This window comes from Sapajus apella, unplaced genomic scaffold (genome assembly GCF_009761245.1).
Source record: "Sapajus apella isolate SASKATOON/1434 unplaced genomic scaffold, GSC_monkey_1.0 scaffold23, whole genome shotgun sequence".
In the NCBI taxonomy this organism is placed as follows: Eukaryota; Metazoa; Chordata; class Mammalia; order Primates; family Cebidae; genus Sapajus; species Sapajus apella.
The window spans coordinates 3,222,749-3,247,224 of record NW_022436963.1 but is presented as its reverse complement, the minus strand read 5'-3'; the positions used below and the strand labels follow the sequence as shown (position 1 = coordinate 3,247,224).

Here is a 24,476-nt window from a genome sequence, read left to right as displayed (position 1 = left end):
TTGTTTTTTACTTTGGACCAGAAATGCTTCTTAAAACCTGCAAAACCATAGCGTTTTCAGACTCTAAGCCATCTACTTACTTTGCCACTTTCACTAGAAATTTTGACATTTTTGTTTTGAAAATTTTGACAAATTTTCTAAATTTAGACGAACAGCCCTATCCTCAACCTTGAATTAGAGAACTATATAGGATTCTTAATCAATTCCTATATTAAACTCATAGTTAAAAAGAGGAATCAGGAAAGTACCTAAGAGATTCCAGCCAATTGAAAAACAAGGATAAGAATTATCTGCTCCTAAGTTATATTCTCTGTTTTTGATGCAGCCAAGCTGTTTTCTAGAATGTATATCCTGTTGTCGTATTCACTACCACCTCTGGAAACTGTTGCGTCAAAGCCTTGCCCATACCAGTGTCCTATGAATAATTTTGATATTAAAAAGTTTATAGAAGTTGCATCATAAAAAATAAAACAGAAGACAAAGCCAAAAGTTGATCATTTGAAAAGATTAGTAAAACAGATAGGCCTCTATGAAGATTGATTAAGAAAAAGCAAAATGAGAAGGGACAGATAAATAAAACATTAGGGTTAAAAGAGATATAACTATGGATAAAACAGAAATTTAAAAGTAAGTAAGAGGATACAATGAAGAAGAACTTTAACTAGTTTGAACACAAGTAAAATCAGAAAAAATTTAAAATTTTCTTTTATTGAAACAGAATCAAAAAGACTGCCGAATTACATAGGTCCATGGCCACATAAAAATTAAATCAACAATCAATAATCTTTAGAAAAAAAGAGACAGACCTAGGTTGTTAAGTATCTTCTGATGAATTTATAAGCAACAGACAATTCCAATTTTCTATCCATAGGTTCGAAAAATAGGAAATACTCATTAGCACATTTTATGAAGCTGGTATATATTTAATATTGAAAACAATGATGAGGGGTAGAATGATACAAGAAAGACAAATTACAGGCCAATCTCACTCAAACATGCTAAGATCCTAAATAAAATATTCCTAAACTATTTCCACCCATATATAAAAGATTAAAAACCACTACCAAGTTAAATATATCCAGATATGCAAGGTTAATATAATGCTAGAAAAAATATAATATATATATAGTTATGTTTACAGAATAAAAAAGAAAAAGAAAAAAATCTGTAACAAACATGATATTTACTGGTGAAATGCTGAAAGCATAAGTAAATCAGAAAAAGAAATTAATACAATGCAATAAAAGGCAAGAGGATTGGAAATCAAGAAACAAAGCTGCTCTTATTTACAGGTGATGTAACTCTTTAAAAATAAATCTAAAATAAACATTTTGAATTAGTAGGGGATTTTGGAAAGGTTACCAAATATATGATCGATGCACAAAAATCTATTGCATTTTTAGACAGTTCGAAATTATAATTTTAGCTGAGTTTGGTGGCTCATGCCTGTAATCCCACCACTTTGGGAAGCTGAGGAGGGAGGATCACTTGAGCCCGGGCATTTAAGGGCAGCCTGGGCAATATAGCAAGACCCCATCTCTACAAAAATAAAAATAAGAAAATTAGCTGTGTATGGTGGCACACACGTGTAATGCCAGCTACTTGGGAAGTTGAGATGGAAAGATCACTTGAGCCCGAAAGGTGGATGGAGGCCACAGTGATGATCACAACACTGCACTCCAGCCTGGGAGACAGAGTGATACTCTGTCTCAAAAAAAAAAAAAAAAAAAGTGTTGTGAATCCGATTTTATAAGGAAGAAACTGTGACACAGAAAAGAGAAATAACATGCAGTTAGTAACTGGGAGAGCCAGGATTCAAACCCAGAAGTCTGACTCCAGAGACCTGGCTATGAGGCCCCTCAGGGCTGTTTAACATCAAGGGTAAGGGTGTGTGTGTGTGTGTGTGTGTGTGTGTGTGTGTGTGTGTGTAGTGGGAGTGGGAGTAAGATGTTCTCTTGCACAGTCTCTAAAAATCAACCGCCATTATGTGATTGGGGCACTTTCTTAGCTTCTGTAAAAGCTACCGCAAGGAAGCTTCTAGTTTCCCTTCCAATGCACAGCAGCCCTGAACCCCTTTCCAGCAGGAATTCTGGGTCACCACCTCTGGCCTCCCTCCCTAGCCCCCACTTGGGGGACCTCCACATACCTGGATGGAGACATCACTGTAGGAGCCGCCAATCACACCAGTGATGGCAGTGGGAGCATCACCATGGGTGGCGTAAGAGCCATCAGGGCAGATGTGGCGTGAGCCATCGGCACCACGGCTAAGTGAGGCACGCACAAAGTCCAGTGCCTGCTCCAGGGCGTGTGTGTCCTTGGAGCAACTGTCGAGGATATGCGCACCCAGGCGCACGCCAGGCAGCAGGTGTGGGTCACGGTTGATGCGGTCCAGTGCAAAAAGCATGGCCTCCAGGCGCTGGATGCCACGGTGCTCATTGACAGGACCGCAGTCCTCTGCCGGGCCACCCTTCTGGTGCACTGGGAACAGCCCACCCAGCACCAAGTCTCCCTCCATGGTCAGCACCTTCTTGGCTGGGCCCTCAGCCACAGCGCCCCACAGCAGCAGCAGTGCCAGGAGCCCAAGCAGCGATCCCATGGCCCCAAAGGGGATGACTGGGTCCAGCAGACCTGGGTCTCCAGGGGATGAGATTAGAAGCAGCAAAGGCAAATAGCAGAGGAATCAGGGACCAGGAAAGGACAGACAAGAAGAGAGATGAGAAGGGACCCAGCTCCTGCAGAGATAGAAAGATAGACAAACAGACCAGGAAAAGTGGAACCTGAGAGCAGCTGCCCCTTCTGACTCCGCCTCCCCCCAATCCCCTTTCCTAGGTACTCAGGAGACAGGGACAGGGTGTCATTAACTAGGCTGAGAAGCTCCTGGGACTCCCCTGGGCCTGTCTTTCAGCCCTGGTCTCAGATGGGCAAGAGATTGGCCCTAGTCCCCTACCAAAATCAGCAGCAGAGAGGGATGCAAAGAGTGAAGGCCCAGGCAGAGGACAGGAGACCCCAGCCAATGCTCACCCCTCTGTAAATCAAAGGGTGTCCAAGACCAGCACAAACTTCCTAGGACCACAAGGCCAATACCTTTGGAACAGTCTATGTCAGAGTTACAAACTCAGAGGTCTCCATCCTGAGCCTTGGATTTCCAGACAGAAGGACCCATCAGGGAAGAATCTCTAAGGGACAGTCTCCAACCCATGGGGAGACTGGCGCCTATGTAAACACCCAAGAGTCCTAGCCTTTGGTTCTTAAAAAGCCATCCCCACAGTGTCCTAACTGAAGAAGGGATAGAGACCCTAAGCCCTGGGAATGAGACAGCAAGGTAGAAAGGCTGGCCCCAGGGAGGGTACCCAAGTGGTCAAAGGTCCTAAGTCAACAGGGCAAGCAGATATTCACGTATGTGTGTGTCAGGGTTGGGGGATAGAGTCTCCAAACAGTGCTGAAGGTGTGAGTGTGGGACTCCCTACCTCTATGTAGAATGCTGTTTGAGACTTTGTGCCTTTGTTTTCTCTTCACTTCAAACCCAGCAGAGAAAGTCACCATTTCCAATCTCCCCATCCTCAGCTTCAGAGACCTGCCCACCCTAGCCATGGCCCTCAGACACCTCCTTCCTGTCTCTTCCCCGCTGCAGCCTATCATTTGTACTCGTTGCCTTCCCAAACACACCCCACAAAGGCTCTCACAGTCACACAGGCTTGGAAAGGCTGGGAGAGGGCTATATCTCTTTCCTCAGAACAGGAAAGGAAACTGAGTTTGAAGATGGGCAGCAACTAATTCAAGGACCCCATGTGCTGGCCACAGAGGCTGAGGCTCCTCACTTTGCTCCCTCAGCTCCCCAGGGCAGGGGCACTGGGCTCCTCTGGGGATCAGGAAAGAAGCAGCTCACCCAGGCAAGCGAACTGCAGGGAGGAAGACCAGCACAGATGGGGACTAGGACCCAGATGGGGGCTGAGGCCAAAACTGGTCAAGTCACAAGCCTCCCACAGGGGAGGCCCAGACGGAAGCTTAGAGGCAGGAAGGGGACAGAAACCCGGAGTCAGGCAGGCAGGGACCTGGGCCACAAAATCTGGGCAGGGAGAGAACGAGCCTGAGAGGTGGAGACAAAGACGGAGGCACAGACAGAAAGAAGGACCAGAGGACGTTGGAGCAGGAGGAACGGGGAAGCGCGATTCGGAGCGTGCGTTTTCTGGGGAATAAAGGCGGGACGCCTGGGGCTGTCTTCCCGCTTCCCGGAGCTCCCAGGCGCTGTCTGGACACCCCAGCATGGGCGCCCCACAACTCAAGGGCCCGCGGGGTCCTGGGACGTGAGGTTAGGGCCAAAAGGGTCGGCAGCGGTAGCAGCGGCACCACCGGCTCACCCTACCTGGTGCGCTCGGCTCTGGCGCGGAGAGAGTCGGAGTGGAGCGGGCGGGGGGCGCTAGGCTTTGGCTCCCGCTCGCTCGCTTGCTAGCTGGCTCTGCACTCTCCGCCCGCCCGCTCGCCCCGCCGCTTTCAATCGCGGCCCGCCCCGCCCCCGGCCCCGGCCCGCCCCCAGCCCCTCCTCCATTCCTCCCGACTCCGACTCCAGGTCTCCGGCTCCCAACCCGGCCTCCTCCAGCCTCTGGACCCTCCAGGCTCCCGCTTTTCTTGGGACCTCCGGGCCTGGAACTGTCCACCTCGTGGTGCTGAATCTCCGAGCGCTCTCCCTCTTTGCTGGAGCAGGTGCTTGGTGGCCCACTCTGCCCCATTATCAGACTACCACCTAGATAGTACAGGTGGGGGAAGGGGGAATGCCACGGGGCACAGGGTGAGGAAGGTCACTGCGCCCCAGCAGGTGCACATAGTGCTACTGCAGAGTGGAGGAGCTGGCCCTAGCATCAAGGGGTAACTCCGGGGATAGGTAAATGGGCACGTGGGAAACAGGTAGAGTCTATTCTCCCCACCCAATGACTTCAGCTGGGTCCACATCCCAGGCCTGAGGTGGGGGCATGTGTCCTCAGCCCCTTGTGAGAGCTGGAGCCTGAGCTGGAGCCTCATTAGGAGGAAAAGATTGGGGAAAGGGGAGGTCAGAGGAGAATGGGGCTCCCCTTCCTTCCTGCAGATGCCCTTTAAACCTGCCACCCTTTTACTCCCATGTAAAAAGCGTATTTAAGCAAAGAGATAGCAACCTGCAGGAGGGGCTTCAGAACCAAGTACTAGGGTCAACCCTGAGGGAGTGCTAGGGATGGCAGGGGGATTTGGAAGGGGAGGGGCCTGGGGAAAGACTTCTGGAACTGGCTGCTGCGTAGGAGGGAGTGAGAGCTGGAGACCAAGCAGAGGGAGGACAGCTCTGAGAAGATGCTCTTGACTCTTCCCTCCCACAGCAGGATGGGGAAGGACACCCCTGGTTAGAAGGTAGTGGGTAAGCTGTAGTGCCAGACTGTGCTGAAGGAATGGGGATTAAAGAGCCTGTACTATCTGCCCTAACATGTACACATACTTAACAAGTGCCAAGGGGCATGGCATCCCTACACACATTCCCCTGACACTGCCCTTTCCTCCACAGGTGTTGGTGGAAGTAAGGCCAGCTCAGATACATGCTAATGAACATGCCAGGCCCAGACTCCTCAGGCATACACCCCCACATGTGCAAGTAGCAGTCCGTAGGGGAGCAGAGATGATCACCAAGGATAAGCCTTTTCCCTGGACACAGAAACCCGGTGTCCCACTGCTGTGGAAAGAATACAGCTTTGAAACAAAACAGACACATCAAACCCAAATAAACACAAGCTCCATCACTAACAGGAGACAAAGTGGCAGCAGGAGACAGACATGCTGTCTTCCACCTCCAACTCTGCCACCAGCTGCTCTCACCCTCTCTGGCTGCCTCAGAGCAACCACTTCCTAGGGTAGGTGAGCGATGGGCCAGGCCCCTGGAGAAGAGGGGTTGACAGCAGGAGGGCGCTGAGGTAAGGAGTCACACACTCCTCCCAGTCACACTCCCAGCCGGCTCAACACACCAGCCTCACAAAAGGCATGGGGCTGTATACACAGATATGGCTATGTACAGCACCAGCCCGAAAAGCCCATGATATGGCCTACAGCAAACAAGCTGCACAGTCACAGCACCTGGACATACAGTTACACATGGCTAGACAGCTACCACTCCCAGCTGTGCACACAGATGAGGACGTAACACCCAGCCTTACACACAGTTGTACATGTGGACATAGCCACATATATAGTACACGTAAACATGCAACCACATACAGCTATACTTGCAAACAGCCATAATACAAATGGGCACACCCTTGCCCCTACGAACATGTGACCATGCCTACACACCACTAAACATGTGGACACAGCCACGTATATACAGCTGCTCACATAGACATGGCACAAACAGCTGTAGACCAAGACATGGCCACACATGCATGGCCATAATCATGGATACACAACTGCATAGAGCAGACACATAGCAAAACACATAGCTTTATACATGAACATCATGAACATCACCATACACACAGCTGTACAGGCACAGCCACACACAGCTGTATATGGACAAAGCCCCCAAAGAGATGCTGTTAAGCCAGCCTCACATGCTCCTATAATTCAACCATACACAGACACAAAGCACGGCCATCCACACAGACACCCATGCTCAGCTACAATCACACCCTGATGCTCACCTGGGCACAGTTTCACCCAAGCAGCCCCATCTGTGGTTATAGAGCCAAATGCATGAGCGTGGGTACACATGCATACACACAGGTACACAGGCACTGGCAGGCACAGTGAGACAGCCTTGCCTGCTAAGGAGGTACCACGTGCAGGCACACTAGAGCCACAGACACAGAGGCATCCCTTGGAGGCAGATGAAGACGGGCTATGAGCTCCCCACTCCTGAGTCCTGGAAGGTGCCCCGTGCTCAGCTCTCACACAAGCCAGCCTCTGCTTGCTCTCTGGCAGCTGCAATGGAGGGGTAGTTGACCACTGGGGTCACAGAGAAGGACATGGAGAATTTCTAACACCCCTCCTCCCCACACCCCAGGGTACCTGCCATGTTCCCGCCATTCCTTGTCCTGGGGAGGGGAGGCTCCTGCCCAATCCCAGCCTATCTGTATGGGACCCCCCCCGCCCACCAAGGCAGAACTAACAAACAAATACACAACCCAAATCCAAGTGAAACAAGTAAATCATTGACTTTATTCTGGGTCCTGGAAGCTCCAATATGAGTCAAAAAAAGACATAACAGGGGTGGCAGCCCTGGGGGCTGGTGCAGAAAACAGTCCCTGGCTTCTTTGGCCCTGGGAGCCAAAAGGGCAGTGAGGAGAAGGCTTAGCAAGAGGCCTGGTGCAGGGAAAGTCAGGTCCCTCAGGAGCCCCTCCTCTCCCAGGAGAAGGAGGAAGAGGGCTAGAGAGTCTGCTGGAGAGTCTCCTCAGTTCCTCAGCAATGGCACTGCAGGAGGGTGCAGGCCACAGGTTACTCCTTGCCCTTCTCAGGGGTACTGGGCTCCCAGGGCCACTTGGTAACCCCCAGGGGCTCAGTCTCAGGGTCCAGCTGTGGCTCCTCTAAACGCCCCTCGCCCTCCAGGTCCAGCTCCTCAAAAGAAGAGCCGCTGGCGCCTGACTCGCTGTAACTGTGCTCGCTGCGGGTGTCACCATCATCCCAGCCACGGCTGCTCGCCCCCAGTGACAGTGTGGCAACTGAAGTCTCCCGGCTGCCAGGGCTCACCTCCAAGCTCACGGAACTCGTGTCACTCATCGTGTCAGCTCCTATGGCCAGGAAAAGGGAGCACAGGTTAGCCAGGACCAACCCACCCCCTCCTCCAGGCCTCCAGGGAGAGGCAACTCAGCACACACAGCGCATGCATGAATAACGCAGCCTCCTGGGCTCAGGGGGCTCGCTCCAGCTGCCCTCTGCCCTCTGCCCTGATTGGGGCTGCACAGACAGGGCAGAGGAAAAGAGCGGTAAGGAGGGAGGGAAGGAAGGAGGGAAGGAAGAAGGGAGAAAGCAGGCAGCTGTGCACTCCTCTCCCCACCCTGAATTAGCCTCAGCTCCCTGTACTTCCACAAAAAGCCTGCCCTCCCCCCACATTTATTAAGGGCCACTCAGCCCTGAGGTGAGGAGCTGAAGTAGAACAAAGAGACCCAAGTAGTGTCCCCTCCACCTCCCCCCACCCCCATTTCAAGCTTGGAGAGAGATGTGTCCAGGGCCAGCTACAGAACATCGCCCACAGGGCATGAGGACTGGAGAATGCAGCAGGAGGCCCCTCTCCAGCCCTCCCCCACACAGAGCTCCCAGGAGCAGCATCCAGGGAGTCAGCAGGCCCCTGCCTCTGGCCCACACCCAAGTCCCCACTTGAGGAGGGAGCTAAAGTGCCAGTAGGATGGAGAAGGCCTGAGAAACACTCAACCAGCTGCAAGGAGGAGGGTGCTGGGATGAAACAAGTTAAGGGATTTCTCCCTCTATGCCTGGGTTGACTCTGAGAAACCCTTATCCACCCACCCTCAATGACTGGGGCTTCCTGAGACACAAGATAACAAAAGGGGACCATGAGAGTATTCTGCTGGTGGGTGGGGTGCCCCAAACCAGTGCTGAGCCAGGCTGGTGGCCCAAACCCCTTCTAACCTGCTCCTTCCACCCGCAATACATCCTCCAAGCAAGAAGCCCCTTCATCTGTCCTGTCCAGGAGCAACCCCTGGGTTCATTTCCCTGGATCAGAGGCACTGAAAGCAGGTCGGGGTGGCAAGGAGGAACACTGGGCTCAGGACCGCTGTGTGCAGGAATCCAGACTGGGAGAAAGAGGATCTGCTACCCTTCCTGTGTGAGAGGGAGAGGAGCAACTGTCAAACATCACAGAAGGTGAGGGGTAGGCCAGCTTCCCCGGCTGCTGTCTCCATAGTGATAGAGCCAAGCCAGGCGCAATTGGGGTCTGCTTGGCACTTGGACTCAGCCTGGGGCTTTCCTTGAGCCTCACCTGGGGCCTACGTTGTGGGTGGGAGAATTAGGAGGTGAGGGAATTTGGAGTCTCTCCCTATCCCCACCATGCACTCAGCCCCCAGAATATGCCCTCTGGGTGCTACTGGCAGAGGCAAGGTCAGCCATGGAAGCCCAGGCTTCTAAGGCCCGAGGTCAGCCACGGAAGCCCAGCTCTTGCTAAGGCCCCAGGTGTGGTTCCCAGGGCAGATGCCTGTGAGTGAGGTGGTGGGGGATTTGGGGTAGTTTCTTCTGACTAGGGGGCAGGATCCCAGGCCTTCACTGCTCTTTAAATGATGATCAGTGCGCCAGGGGCTGAAAAGAGCAAAGGAGGGAGACAGTTTCTCCCTGGCCCTACTAAACTGTATGTTCTGTCTGCTCACCTACCCAATGGCTCTCTTGGGACCCCAGGTAAGGAAATGTGCCTGTTTCCCAGCATGCTACCTCCTACCACCCAGCTCCTAGGCTAGGAGTATTCAGAGGAAGGAGCCTAGAGGTGCCTCTTTCAGGCCAGTATAGCCTGCTGAGATGAAGATAGCCCCAGGGGACATATATACACTTCAAGCAAGGGGATCCTGCCAGAGGCCAGCACAGTGGCTCACACCTGCAATCCTAGCACCTTGGGAGGCTGAGGCAGGTCGATCACCTGAGGTCAGGAGTTTGAGACCAGCCTGGCCAACATGCAGAAACCCTGCCTCTACTACAAATTCAAAAAATAGTCAGGCGTGGTGGCGGGTGCCTATAATCCCAGAAGAATCACTTGAACCCAGGAGGCGGAAGTTGCAGTAAGCGAAGATTATGCCACTTCACTCCAGCCTGGGAGAAAAAGCAAAATACCATTTAAAAAAAGAAAAAGAAATCCAGCTGGGCATGGTGCCTCATACCTGTAATCCCAACACTTTGGGAGGCTGAGGCAGGAGGATCATTTGAGCTAAGTTCAAGGCCAGCCTGGGCAATATGGCGAAACACTATCTCTACAAAAAATATAAAAATTAGCCAGGCGTGGTAGTGCACGACTGTTGTCCCAACTACTCAGGAGGCTGAGGTGGGAGGACAGCTTAAGCCCAGGAGGCAAACGTTGCAGTAAGCTGAGATCTCGTCACTGCACCACTCCAGCCTGGGCAATAGAGTTGGACCTTGCCTCAGAATTTAAAAAAAAAGAGTGCAATGCAGGGAAGTGGCATCCCTATAGCCCCACCAAGATCTACACAGGATAAGGCTCCAGAGTCTCATGCCTGCATCCCTAGGGAGAAGATACCAGGTAAGGCAGGGCCCTACCTAAATCCCCATAGCTGCTGGGGCAGGGGATGTGAAACCACCCCCTTCACCCCAATCCCTCCCTCCCACTCTTCCCACAGCCAGTGCAAGACGATCAAATATTTATTCATCGCCTCTCTGGAGCTAAATAATACATCAATGTAATAACAGGCACAAGGCAGCTAATCACCCCCTTTCACCTCCTAGCCCAAGCTGAGGCCACAGCAGGGAGGCAGGCAGGGACAGGCCAAGCCTTGGGCAGTGAGACACCCTCCATGCATCCACCACCAACTGCTGTGTCAATGGCATGCACCTGGCGGGCAAACACCTAGAGTCCTCCTGGGGTGTCAGGACGGGCCCTGTGAGAGGTGGGCAGACCCCTTGGCCTCAACACCAGGGAGTGGGTGGGTGGGCTGAAGGGGAGGAAAATAGGCTGAAGAGCTGGGGAGTGTGGGAACTGCGGCTGCAGCCAGCTGTAGCGGGTGCCAAGCAGTCCTTCAATGCCCCTGGCAGGCAGTGTTTGGGAGGGAAGGAAGCTGGGTGGGTGGGTCAAGAAGGGGGAGACAGGCAGCAGAGGGAGGTCACAGGAAAGTGAAGACGCTCTGTCTTCCTGCCCTGGAGGCTGCCTGGGCCTGCTGACCTTGTGCCATGTCCTGTGCCCACAGTGGGGGCACTGAAGAGTGTCTGCCGGGCACTACCAGGCAGAAGGGAGCTGTACCCCATGGAGGTAATTAAGTGGCAGATGAAGTTAACTGTGTTGGACACAGGCCCCTAGGGAGTAGAGACTGCTCCTAGTACTCTCCTGCCCAGCCCCAGCTGACACATGTCTCCCTAGGGTGACCTTGACTGTTGAAGACTGGATGGGCAGAGCGTCTGCTAAAGAAGGAGGAGAAGAGGGACAGTTCCTCTCCCCACAGCCCTGTACCACTCCTAGAATTCATGGACTCCACATGGCTGGCCAAAGTTATAAGGCCCCTAGGACCATGTGGGATGTAACCAGCCGACCTCCTTGTGCCTGGGACTGCCCAGGGTCACAGAGATCATTGCAGAGAGTTGAGCAACCTGGACCTGGAGCCTTGAGGCTGCCAGTAGGAGTGTAGGCTGGCCCTGGAGGAAGGCACAGTGGACTGATCTCCTGGCTCCCCTCTGCATGCTCCCTGGTTGCTCGCTGGCAGGGAGAAAGCAGCTGGCTCTGGGCGGGGCCCGTACTGAGGAACAAGAGAACACTTTGCTTCCCACTTTACCTTCCAGATCCAATGCCAATATTACTTCCTGCTGAGCCCAACCCAAGGGACTCCTTTCCTGAGCAGCCTCAGCCCCCTCCCATGAGCACTGAGCTATCTGTGATCTTTGTTTCCAAGGGTACTCCTGCTGCATCTGGAAGGAATCCGGGCAGGGTCTTTGTATCTGTGTTGCCAGGAGGTAATGTGTGTGAATCCACATCTATGTAGATCCACATGTCTGGGAACAGGAAACTCCACATGGGTCCTCAGGTAGGTGGGTCTGCTTCTTCCCTCTGCCAAGCATAGACTGACACCCACAGTGCCAACCCAGAGAGGAAGGAGCCTCCTGAACCAAGCCCCTGGAATCCAGAAGTGAGGAGCTCCAGGAGGGTCCCACCCTCATACCCCACCTTCTGTACCTGTGCCATCCACCTGGGCATCAATGGCCTCTGCAAGCCCCCGCCATTTCCGCTCTGTCTCCTTCACCTCAGGCACATAGAAATCTCCCTGCCGTGCCAGTGGGCACATGAAATGGATCTGGTCTTGCTGGTAGATCTCCAGCCGAGGATGGGCACACAGCTTCCGCTCCTAGTTATGGGGTGGCAAAAGGCAGAATGAGCCCTACAGGGCCCCTGACTCACTTGTCTTTGGGTGGCCCCTGGAGCTGGCTATTACCTATTCTGTCCCAGGGGCTGGCTCTGCCTCTCAATCTCTTTCAAGTTCCAAAGCCTGCTGAGGGAGGCATACATAGAGCACCCTAACAGCAGGGCCCCAGACTCCAGAGTGCAATAATAGTCTTAAGGCCCAGGATGACACCCTAGGGCAGGTGGTAAAAGAACCCAGGAGCCTGGTACTGCTCTCCTATGTGTACATCTGAGACCAAAAGGCTGTTCCAGAAGGCACTGGTCTCACAGAGCCATGAAGCTTGGCACCCCTGGACCACCCCCAGGATAGGGACCCCATGTGCCCAAGCCAAGGTCTTCTCACCTGCCAGACTTTCCATCCCAGGACCCCCTGGCCCTGATCTTCGGTCTACCCTGGACAATGGTGACTGACCCACAGATATCAGAAGGCCAGTACCCCCAATCCTTAGGCCTCCATCCCCTGCTCTTGCAGACATGCCACTACAGATCCTGGACAGGGATCAAGGCCAGCTAAACACCACTTCCACTCTCATTCATACCCCTGCTAGTCTATGTCAACCTCTGAGACTATCAGGTATGGTTCCCATACCTCCTCACATATGGGCCCAGGGTTTTCGCTGATGGGGAGGAGGGAGACCCTGGACTGAAAGGGCAGGCAGGACAAGTAGATCTAGCACAGGACATTATCCAATGGGCTGATGTACCACCCTTTGGGCCCCAAGTTTCAACAGGCACTTCACCTCCCTCTGCCTAGAAATAGAATCCAATGCTTCCCATCCCCCAATGTATATGGAGGGGCACAGGCATGCCTGAGGCAGGCAGGGACAGCCAGAACTGGGGTCAAGTGCCTCTCGCTCAGAGCCTGCCCTCACCTTTCCTGCAATGGAGCACAAATGCCCACTAAGATGACTGCAAGGCCCCTGCCCTGTCACTGCTCACCCGCCAACCTTCACAACACAGCTATTTATAGCACCTGCCCTGTCTCACCACAGCTCTGAAATGAGCCTTCCACTTAGCAGTAATGAGAGACTTATTGCCTTGCAGGGAGAAACCACTCCAGGACTCCACTTGTCCATCTGCCTGGTCAACCCTAGGGTTGAGGAACCTCCTTCAACTAAAGCAAACATGCAAATAAGGGTTAAACACAAGCCTACAGATGATAAAGGGAAACGGCAGTGAGCCTGAAAGGTCTATCTAACTAGGACCCTCAGCAGCCAGCTGGAGAGAGGATGCATCTAGGAGGCCACTCAGGAGGTTGTTGGCCTGGCCCAGGTCTGGTTGCGGCTCCGCCTCTGACTCTATGACTGATCTAAGCAAAGCCTTTCATCCCAAGTCTCCATGTGCTCAACGGCAAGTAGAACACTCCAGCCCTCGTGATTCCAAGGTCAGTGAATGAACGTCATTATTTTTTAATTGCTGAAGTCAAATCTTCTTTGCCAACCTGGGTGCCCTCTGGGCTTTCTCTATCTCAAGAGTCCATGCCCCCAACACCTCCCATTTCTAAACACACAGATGGCTGTCTTTGCTTCCCTACCCACCGACATACCCACTCCAGCCCTGGTCTCCAGGAGGAGGCTAAACAAGATCACAGTGTCAGGAATCAGAAGCTGTCAGGATCTGGGGCCCTTCCAATGCCAGCACTTAGAGGTAGGCATCTACCAAACCTGAGCCCAACTCAGCAAACTGGGCCAGGTCACTGAGGCCAAGGGCAAGGAGGCCCCTGAGGAAGGTCCAGGTCCTTCCCCGGTAGCTAGATGGAAGAAAAGGATTCCTGAATCTAGTCAGGGCATGGCCTTCACCAATATCCTCACACTCTGGGAAAAGGGTCCAAAGGGTAGCAGCTGCGTAGCCATCACAAGAGCAGCAGACATTTGGCTTTTGAGGAAGATCCCAGAGGCCAGAGCCTGTGTCCATCCAGAGATTCCAGGGACAATGGGGACCCTAACCCAACCCCTCTCAACACTCAGGTTACCTCCCTAGCTTATCTTCTGTAGGAACTTGGCAGTAACAAGATGATAAGAGGGAGTACTGCTCTTTCCACGCTCTCCTCTAGGCTGGGCAGCACCAGGCTGCCACCCTGTGCCACCTGCTCTGCCAGCCCCCTCGTTGGCAGGCAGGAGGCAGCTCTGCGGCTGCTCTGTGCATCTGCCTCCTCCAGAGAGCCCGGCTCTGAAGTTGCCTGGCTGTGGACAGCTCCGTTGCCATGGAAACTGCATCCTCCATCCTTGCCGTCGCCTTCATCTCAAAGCCATCCAGGAGAACAGAGGAGCAAGGGAGACAGAGGATGAAGAGAAAACTGTGGCCCTGCCACACAGCCCTTCCTTCTCTGTGCAGCTGTCTCTCTTCACAGCATCCCACACAAGGAGCACCAGCTTCCAGAGCCTGTTTCCAGACCCCTGGAGGCAAAACTAGCCTGGTCCTACCCACTGTTACCTGGGGGCCCTGGTCCTCCATACTAGAGGGAGGCATGGAGCTAATTAAAATGCCATGATTGTTCAGCCCCAAATCACTGTAACACATGCACCAGGTCCTACCAAAATTCAGACATGGGCAGAGAAGGGGCAGGAAGAAGGCAAAGGTGCAAACTTCCAAGCCAGGCCCACAGGCAGAGAAGGGGATTGCAGTTACCCCTTGGCGCTGCCTGGGAAACTGCTCTACCTTCCATGATCTGCCCACTGAGAAAGAATGAGTCTAGTGAAGGCTAGGGTTGGAGGGTGAGGGGCAGGACAAGCTATATGCTCCATCCCTCAGTGATCAGGCAGAGGACAAACCCTTTCCCTCCCAACCAGGTGCAGCCTCAGAGGGAAGAGAAGGTGACCATGGGCTGGCTCTCAGGTCCTTGCTGCACGGTAGGAGCCATGGCCCAGGCAGTATGTCAATGAGCCAGTAAATATTGGAAAATGATTGGAGGAAGGTGAGGCCAGCTGCCTCTCCCTCAGCTAGCCCCAGGGAGGCCTTGGAGAGCAGACTGCCAGTGGCCAAGGACATCAGCTCAAGGTCACACTGGGCTGGTCTCGCTGGTGAAGAGCCTGGGTGGGCCTGGAGTCCTCCTAGCACTGGCACACCCTCTTCCACAGCCCAGACAGCCAGAAGTGTGTGGAAGCACTGCCAGGACATGATGAGAACATGCTCTGCCACTGACACCACTGGCCATCTGACAAACCCACAGCCCAGAGCAGCTCACTCCCACACACAGACCCAAGGAGACTATAAAGCCTCTTTCCAAGGTGGGAGAGTTGCAGATGTTCACATTCCTCTCCACCTAACAGGCAAAAGTCAGTGAATCACGTCAAGGTGCCACCAGGGACTGCCAGAAATTAGATTCGGAGTTCCAGTCCCTCAGACACACCTCCAGGCTTTCCGTCCCACCTGGGCCTTCCACATGCAGAAAGAAGATGGTGACTTGGGACACCACCCATGATGCAGGAAGTTCTAGGAGACCCCAGTCACCAGCACTTCCCTACCACCACCCTACCCTGACTAGCACCTGCTCACCCACTCAGAAGTGCTGGCAAAAAAAAGGGAAGCTTGCCCACTCACACAGGCAGCCGCAGTGCCTCAGCTACCTTGGGGACACACCACACACTCCCACCTCACCTCAGTCTAAGTTCATCTCCTGGGCAAGGTGCAGGCATTTAGCCCATTCAGCTCAGGGCTCCCACAACAAAAGCAAGACTGAACACCAGGCCAAGGTTTCCCCACAGGACCCACAGTGCCTCCCCAGCAGGTCTTTCTGAATTAGGGGAGAGAAAGAAAAGAGATAAGAGAGAGGATCTGAACTATCCTCGTTTAGTGCTTTGCACTCAAGACTTCACCCTGGCCGGGCACGGTGGCTCAAGCCTGTAATCCCAGCACTTTGGGAGGCCGAGGTGGGTGGATCACGAGGTCAAGAGATCGAGACCATCCTGGTCAACATGGTGAAACCCCGTCTCTACTAAAAATACAAAAAATTAGCTGGGCATGGTGGCGCGTGCCTGTAATCCCAGCTACTCAGGGGGCTGAGGCAGGAGAATTGCCTGAACCCAGGAGGCGGAGGTTGCGGTGAGCCGAGATCGCGCCATTGCACTCCAGCCTGGGTAACATGAGTGAAACTCTGTCTCAAAAAAAAAAAAAAAAAAAAACGACTTCACCCTGTGCCCTGGCTTCAGCCAGGGGTGAGGTGCAAACAGAAGACAGAAGAGGTCAGGCCCAGGACAGAAGCTGACAATGGGTCCCACTCCCAGGCTACCCAGAGACTGGAGGTTTGCTTAGAGCTAGGTGATGGCAAATGCCAAAGAGGAGGAGGCAATGTGTGGGCCAAGGACTGGGTCACATCTCCTACATGAGCTCTAGGCCCAGAAAGGGATGAGGTCTGGCTGAGGGGCCCTGGACCTTGCCTGACTATTCACCCTGAGCTACCTAGTCCTACCCAGCCTTCTGTGCCAGGCTGGACACCCAGGCAGCTGCACAGCTAGCAAGCAGCTGTTGCATTCCCACCCGAGGTGATGGTGTCTCCTTGCTGGGTGAAGTGATGCGTGCTCATTTTTAATTACAGACACTGAAATGCACCCGCCTGCACACAGTAGTCCCTCCAAGTAGGGGCTCAGACCCTGGAGGCCCCTCAGGCAGCTGGTTTTCATGGCATGTGTGTGCTTGGGGGAGGCATAGCAGGAGGCTGTAGCTAGAAGGTAGCACATTATTATTCTGCCCAGGAGCTTTCCCCTCACCCACACCAGGCTGCCCAAAAGCCTCCGGCCCAGAAGCTAAACCTATCTGTTGGAGCTCTGGTGGCCTTGCCACAACAGCAGGGAGAGCCTGCAGAAGGGCTGGGGAGCACCTTTTCCTCTCTCTACTCTCCTCTCACAGCAAGAGAGCCCAAAGCTCTGAAAATGGCAGGGTAAGGAGACAGGGAGTAAGACAGGACTGCAGGGAGAGGAGAGAGGAAGCAGGAAGTGGCAGAGAGCACCCAGGCAAGAACCTAGAGCACTGGCTTGGCTAGACAAACCGGTGGCTTCCCTCTTGCCCAAGTATGAAATAAAGGGTCTCCAGCCATACCATCCTGAATGTACCTGACCTCGTCTGATCTCAGAAGCTAAGTAGGGTTGGGTCTAGTTAGTACTTGGATGGGAGACTGCCTGGGAGTACCGGGTGCTGTCGGCTTTTGGCCTATCACTCTTTCCCTCTTTCCCTCTTTGGCTAAGCATGGTGGCTCACGCCTATAATCCCAGCACTTTGGGAGGCTAAGGCAGGTGGATCACTTGAGTTCAGGAGTTTGAGACCAGCCTGGCCAACATGGTGAAACCCCACCTCTACTAAAAATACAAAAATTAGCTGGGTGTGGTGGCGGGTCACCCACCACCAGCTACTCAGAAGGCTGAGGTAGAATTACTTGAACACAGGAGATGAAGTCTGCAGTGAGCCAAGATCGCACCACTGCACTCCAGCCTGGGCAACAGAGCAAAACTGTCTCAAAAAAAAAAAAGAGAAAGAAAGGGATTAGAATAGATGATCTCAAAAGAAGTGAGGAACTGGAAAGGATGAATACAAACACCATTATCTGAAGATAAGAAAACTGTGTACTCAGAAAACCCAAAAAGAATCAACGGAGGGACTACCACAAACATTAAGTCACAAAGGTAACTCAAGCACAGCCCATTTTTCTGTACAACAGATCAGCTAAATAGAAAACATAATGGAAATGAAATATAACAGCCCTCTTGGGGTCAGATTGAGCCCAGGGCTAGTCTGGGAGCCCCTGGCTGAAAAGCAGGGAATGGCAGAGGAGCCAGGAAGGCAGGTCCAGGCCTGGGTGGAAACCTGGGGAAGACTGCAGAAGGGGGAAGGTGTGAGAGGGAGTGGGGTGGGAGACGGTGTGCTGTGCCTGGCACCCCAGCCTGCTGTGCCTACCGCCGCCACTGCCTGAAGACTTTTCATTTTCACCTCAGAGCCGGCAGCTTGCCACACAATTTACACCTCTGTTCATCTCCCTGGCACGGATGCAGGCCCTGGCTTCCTGGGTGGCCCATGGAGGGCCTAGGCAGCAGTCAAGCACCAGGACAGGCTACAGTATTGAGGAGTGGGGAAACAATGCTTCCCTCTAAGCAGGCACATGGGACACAGGCTTTTAAGCACCTTAGTGCCCAGATGGACTGGGAAGCCCCTAGTCCTGTAGCCATACACAGCCTTGCCTTTCTCTAGGCCCAAAGGGCCAAGATACAACACTGGCTCAGCCTCACTCTGGCCTTCTCAGGAACAGAGGGTCGGGGAGTGTGGGAGGGAGTACCCCAAGGGGAACACAGCTAGAGTGCTGGGTGAGTCAGCCCTGAGATCCCACCACTCTCCCTTACAAATCTGGGAGGAGAGCCACAGCCTTTCCAGATGATGGCCCCACCATCGCAGGCTCCACAGCCCAACCCCTCTCCAAGTGTGCTCTTAGCAGCTTGTCTGTGCAGTCAAGGACCTTGAGTCCTGTCCTGCTCACAAGCTGACAAACTGGTTGCTGATGATTATCCAGCAGCAGGAAGTCTGCTCTGTACAGATGGAACTGTGAAGCCAAGCACCTGAGAGCCAGAGGAGTCAGGAATTGCCAGAGGGGAAGGACAAGTGGGCAAGAGGGGATGGAGAGGAGACAAGGGACAGAAGAGAGGGAGGGAAAGAGAAGGGCCTAATTTCTAATCTCCAACTGGTACCTCTGACCTCTGCTCCACTCCTCAGGGAGGTCCTTTTCTTCCCACCTGCATAACTAGACAGCCTCTCTTCATCTGAGGGCTCAGCTGAAGGAGTTTTCTGCTGGGGGTAGGAGGGATGCACCATGAGTTCTCTCCTTGGAATCTCTTTCCCCTCCCTAATCCCAATCCTAAACTTCCTGGAGAAGAGCAACAGAATTCTTCCTTGCTAAGTAAATTCCATCTGTCTGGGGAAGAAGGCTCCCTCTGGATTGGTGATAGCCCAACCCCACAGCACCAACCAGACAAGCTTCAGCCCCCAGGGTCCTGCAGGGCTGCCAAGCTATAATATCCGAGCTGGTATTTTGAGAGTGGTGGCTCCCACGCCGCCCCAGCAAAGGCTGGCTTTGTGCTTTCATTCCTGGGGGAGGGGCGGGAGGTAGGGTAAAGGCAGAGAGTATAAGGAGCAGGTTCCAGTGCCTAGGCCAACAAAGAGGTGAGTCCTGGCCCCCAACACCTCAACACCTAAGGGGAGCCAGGGAAGCCAAGCCCTGGTGTGGTAGGAGAATCGCCTCTTGGCTTGGAGGCATCTGGGAATGAAAAGTCACTGCTGCTTTCAGCTAACTTGCATTAACCTCCTGCATAATTTGGCTATGGCCTCTGGCTCTTCCTGCCCATCTCCCAGGAACTAAAGAGACTTGATCTGAATCCCAGCCTGGATACTATCACTCATCTGCTCAGAGGCCATCAGTGTCTCCCTAGTGCCTGCAGGACCCAGCCTAATCTCTTAGGCCCAAACTCTTGCTCCTCCCCTGCACTCCAGCCTCACTGGATACACAAGCCATAACTGCCACCAAGCCAGTACCTCTGCCTGACCTGCCCTTCCCACCTGGGGAACACTGCCCACCTTATAGGTGCAGCCCAAATGCCACCAACCAACAAGGGTTGTTTTGCCTTTCCCAGCTAATCTATCCCTCCCCTCCCAGCCCCCAGGTGTGGCTAGGCTCTGTGGCTGGAGGAGAGAGAGGAGGAAAGAGTGCTGGAGGACTACCACTCAGCTCCAGGTCCTGATGCTGCCAAAAGTGCCCTCCTCCCTGAGCCAGTGCAGGCCACTTAGCAGGTAGCAGCACCAGGAGGTGAACCAGCCCTTGAAATCCAGGAAGAGAAGCCTAGGAATGGAACTGCCTCTGCCTCATTGAGGGTGTGGACATAAGGCCCAATAAGGTGCCTGCAGCAGCTGCTTCCTGTGCCCAGAGCAGTTGCCAAGGCCTGCCTTAATGAGTGCCTGCTGGGCAAGCCAGTACATACCTTCTTCCTGTGCTTTGCCTCTGGCTCCCCCAGCAGTCTCCTAGACCTGAAGCCTCAGCCCCCATCTGTGACTATCAGGGTTGGAGAAAGAAGATCAACTGGTTGTTGGACCACAGTGCTAGCATCCCAGGCCCACCCTGGGGCACCATCCCGAGTGTACCCCAAATTGATGACACATTCTCAGCCTCTTCGTTCCAGCCCCACTTGTATACAGGACAGTGGCAAAAAGCATGTAGCCATCAGAATGATCCTCAGCCTAGAAGACCCAGTCTGAACTCAGCCACTGCTCCATCCCTTGTCCTTGGGGCACCTTCCTTCCCTAGGCCTCAGTCTCCCCATCTGTAAAACAATGGGGATGCTGGCTTTGATTAGGACTCTATGATGCCTCCTAGCTGGTTCCTCCATGCACAGAACAATGACACACACAAGAGACCTCAGTAAATAACTGCTGAGTAAGTGACTGAGCTAAGACGCCAAGAGGGCCTCCCTTGTTAAAAATAAAGTTTGAAAACCTCCCATGTTAGCTTGGGAAAGGTGACAGGCAGGAAGGGGGAAATGACTGCAGATTTCACATTCCTGTTGGGGGCTCTCTTGCCTGCATTTACTTATTTATTTATTTATTTATTTTTGAGACAGAGTCTTGCTCCATCACCCAGGCTGGAGGGCGGTGGCATGATCTCAGCTCACTGCAACCTCTGCCTCCCGAGTTCAAGCAATTCTCTTGCCTCAGCCTCCTGAGTAGCTGGGACTATAGGCATATGCCACCATGCCCGGCTGATGTTTGTATTTTTAGTAGAGACAGGGTTTCACCATGTTGGCCAGGCCGGTCTTGAACTCCTGGGCTCAGGTGATTCACCCACCTCAGCTTCCCAAAGTGTTGGGATTACAGGCATGAGCCACCGCGCCCTCGGCCTCCTCACCTGCATTTTCCCTGCCATGGCCTTGTTGCTCTGCACTGGTGTTTTGGCCCCAGTGTGGACTCAGACCCACCCACTGACTCCCTCAGGGTCACTGAGGCAGGCTAAGGGGAAAAAAACACAAGGGGTTCTGCACCTACTGGACAGAATACAGGCTGTTACCAGGCTGCTTTGAGCTTCCTCCCAGCCCACAACTCAACAGGCTGACCCACCTCCACAGGTACCCTGCTGGGGCCCATAGGCCTTAGCTCCAAGCTGGCTGCTCCACGATGCTATCACCCACCACTCAGGAGTTCAGTCACCACCACTACCCAAGGAGATTTCCAACCTGCTGCTCCCCAGGGTCCCTCCAGGTCCAGCTTCCAATCAATCAGTCATGCTCCCCTCAAAACAAGTGCCTCTCCTTAAAGCCACTGCCCTACCTGCACAAGAGCTGGGCCCTGGTGCTTCCCAGTTCCATTCACACTGCAGTTACAGCATCCTCAGGATGGAGAACAGACATGCAGTGGGGAGGACCGGAGGTTGCACCTCTCTTAGGACAGAGGTTTTCAAACCAGTTGAGCCTCAGAAGCCCCCTTCCAAACAAAAGCTCAAGACACCTAGTTTGTAAAACTTACTGGCAGAACTACTCCAGGTGAAGCAGGTAAGGGTCTGAGTATAGTCCCTCACCCCAGGCCAATAGCCCCAGGGCACCTCAGCACAGTGAGAGCAGTCTGAGAACTATGGTCTGGGGTCCCTGCCTTACTTCTTACTTTTACTTCCTTCCTTCGTTGTTTTTGTTGTTTTTTTTTTAAGTTTTCACTTTTATTTTTTTGAGACAGAGTTTCACTCCTGTTGCCCATGCTGATGTGCAATGGTGTGATCTTGGCTCACTGCAATCTCTGCCTCCTGGACTCATGCAATTCTCCTGCCTCAGCCTCCCGAGCAGCTGGGACCACGGACACTCACCACCATGGCCAGTGAATTTTTTTTTTTTTTTCTGTAGAGACCAGGTTTCACCATGTTGCCCAGGCTGGTCTCAAATTTCTCAGCTGGAGTAATCCACCTGCCTCGGCCTCCCAAAGTGCTGGGTTTACAGGTGTGAGCCACTGTGCCCCCTTCATTTATTTACTTACTTTTGAGCCAGGGTCTCAGTCTGTCACCCAGAATAGAGTACATTGGCATGATCATGGCTCACTGCAGCCTTGACCTCTCAGGCTCAAGCAATCCTCCCACCTCAGCCTCCTGAGTAGCTGGGACTACAAATGCCTGGCTAATTTTTTTTCTGTTTTATTTTTAGAGGCAGGGTCTCACTTACATTGCCCAGGCTGGTCTTGAACTCCTGGGCTCAAGTGATCCTCCTGCCTCAGCCTCCCAAAGTGTTGGGATTATAGGCATGAACCACCACACCTAGCCTTGTCCCCTTTAAGCCCCTGGTAAGACAGTCCCAGTCAACCCAGCTGTCCCAGAATTCGGCCACCAAGGTTCCCCTCACAAGCTCACTACATCCCTCGGCGACCCTTCCCCACATGCTATACTCCAATTTGATGGAGGAGGATGGGCTAATGTCTGAACTCCAGGGCCTACCTGTACTCCCCAGCAAGTCACCACTTGAACAGTGCCCTGTATCACCCTAAACTTGGGAGAAGAAGCTCAAACCATTTTACAAAGACCCTCCCCTAAAACTCTCTGAAATCAGAGACCATGGAGAAGGGCACTTATGAAAAAGATTCTGGACAGGTCTGAGAGAAGACAGGCATGGGGGCTTAGCTGGACAAGTCTAACACTCTCAATGGCCTTCCTTGCCAAGTGCGACAGACAGATATGAGCAAACTGCACTAGGGACCTTACACACACAATCCCACACATGGAATTCCCAGGCCCATCCCTCAGTCCTGGTCTGCTCCATGTGTCAAAAGCCTTCCCTGGACACTCATTATGACTATGGTGAATTTGGGGGCCTCTGCCCATTGCTCTGGGCTCACATCTGGGCCCCATCTCTCTTCTGCAGGTTTGCAATTTCAAGCAAGCTCTATTCCATCCTGCAGCTGCCAGAAGACACCCCCACTCTCCCCAATGATGGCCAAGCCCACACAAGCATACCTCACAGTCTCCTTCCTGAGACTTGGCGAGTGGTCTCCTCCTCTACTAGAGGCCACCTCCTTGGACTCCAGTGGAGCACCCTGACAAAGCTGAGGCATCTTCCATATGGAGTGATGGTCACACAGTACCCATGGATTCCTGGGGAATGAGTGTTCAGCCTGGGGGCTCTGAACAGTTTATATGGAGAAAAGCAGAGTTCCAGCCCCTATAGTAGTTTGCCAGGCTGCCAAGCTGAGGAAGGCTGGTCAGAGAGCCAGAGGCTGCCATGCAAACCAGGAAAGCTGAGATCAGCCATCCTTTCCAGAATCCTGAGAGTCCTGACAAGTGCTCTCCTTGGGCCTCTCGCAGTGAACTTTAGGTCCCTCTGTCCCATGTGACTAATCTTGTCCCAGGCTCAGGGACATCTGCAACTACGAGGACAGCAGCTGCTCTCTACCTCCCAAACCCAAAGCTAAGATCCATACACCTCTGCCCCTCACCCAGCCTCTGGGGAGGCTGGTGAGGCTGCCAAGTCCTCCCCCAACAACTCCTGGCAGCAGGGCTCCTGGCCTCCCTCACCCCTGCCAAAACAGAAAGCTGACGGCTGCTGTCATTCCATTTGAAGAATCTTCACAGCAGTCCCAGATCCAGAGAGAAAAGGAAGGGTGTACACACAAGCATGCACACATAGTTAAAGGCAGTCAGCTGTCAGCGCTGCAAGAGTCAGAAGCACCCAGTCTCATTAGTAATCTCCTTTCTCTGACCCCAGGGCAGTGGAGATAACGGCAGGGATGAAGGGAGCCTTATACTCTCTCCCGGCTGTCTCCTGGGCTGAGAGAGGAACAGGGCCACCTCTGTCCACTGCAGGCTGTGACCGGCAAACTGAGATAGCCCCTTCCTCATCTCTCCCCTGGATTTGCTCCCCAAGACGCAAGGTCAAGCTAAACACAGGGGCAGAGGCAAACCCCCACACCCTGCTGCCAAAACAAGCCCAGGACCTTGTGCCATGCCTCCTCTGTGGGCAACCGGCCTCTCTCTTACTCTCTCCACTGATGGCCAAGCCCACAGAAGCATGCCTCACAGATGTCTCTGGGAGAAGGCCCTTGCTCTCCCCCATATCCCTGGCTTCCTTGTCTCAACCCCCACTCCAGGAGCACAGCTGACAGGCTCCCATGGGAGGGGTAGAAGAGAGGAAGGGCTTCATCAAAGAGGTGACGTCAAAACCAGGCAACTTGTGAAGCTGTCAGGGGCCGGGAAATTTGGACAAAGGTGTCTAAAAATAAACCCCTGAAGCCAGGAAAAGGCTTTGGTGGCTGAGTTGCTCACCACCACACCACATGCCACACGCCCTGTTCTGAGGTCTGAAATCCAAGAAATCTCTTCCCAGGGGTGCCCCTCCAGATGGGCCCATGAGGTTGAGGATGGCGCAGACAAGACTGGAGAGCCCTTCCTTAGGTAAAAAGGACTCCCCAGAGGTGGCAC

The 24,476-nt window shown here is 53.3% G+C and overlaps 2 protein-coding genes and 1 pseudogene across 9 annotated transcripts in view; 1 reads left to right on the top strand and 2 right to left on the bottom strand.

Moving 5' to 3' along the window:
* GRM2 (glutamate metabotropic receptor 2) overlaps positions 1-4,495 on the bottom strand; it is a 14,301-nt gene extending 9,806 nt beyond the window's left edge. Inside the window, exons 1-2 of one of the 3 annotated variants that reach the window (XM_032290032.1) lie at positions 4,364-4,495; positions 2,147-2,732 (exon numbers count right to left, since the gene is read on the bottom strand). In XM_032290032.1, the coding sequence (XP_032145923.1) occupies positions 2,147-2,596 (450 nt within the window). In that variant the 5' untranslated portion in view covers positions 2,597-2,732; positions 4,364-4,495. Of the gene's footprint in view, positions 1-2,146; positions 3,010-4,363 lie in introns of those variants that run through there. The other 2 variants (XM_032290033.1, XM_032290034.1) reach the window with 2 other exon arrangements.
* Positions 4,496-7,140: 2,645 nt separating this feature from the next.
* TEX264 (testis expressed 264, ER-phagy receptor) overlaps positions 7,141-24,476 on the bottom strand; it is a 33,585-nt gene continuing 16,249 nt past the window's right edge. For all 6 annotated transcript variants that reach the window (XM_032290025.1, XM_032290026.1, XM_032290027.1 and 3 more), the window contains 2 exons: positions 11,840-12,008; positions 7,141-7,736 (listed from right to left, as the gene is read on the bottom strand). In XM_032290025.1, coding sequence (XP_032145916.1) covers positions 7,444-7,736; positions 11,840-12,008 — 462 coding nt within the window. In that variant the 3' untranslated portion in view covers positions 7,141-7,443. The remainder of the gene's footprint in view (positions 7,737-11,839; positions 12,009-24,476) is intronic.
* On the top strand, positions 17,085-17,203 carry LOC116559619 (annotated as a pseudogene).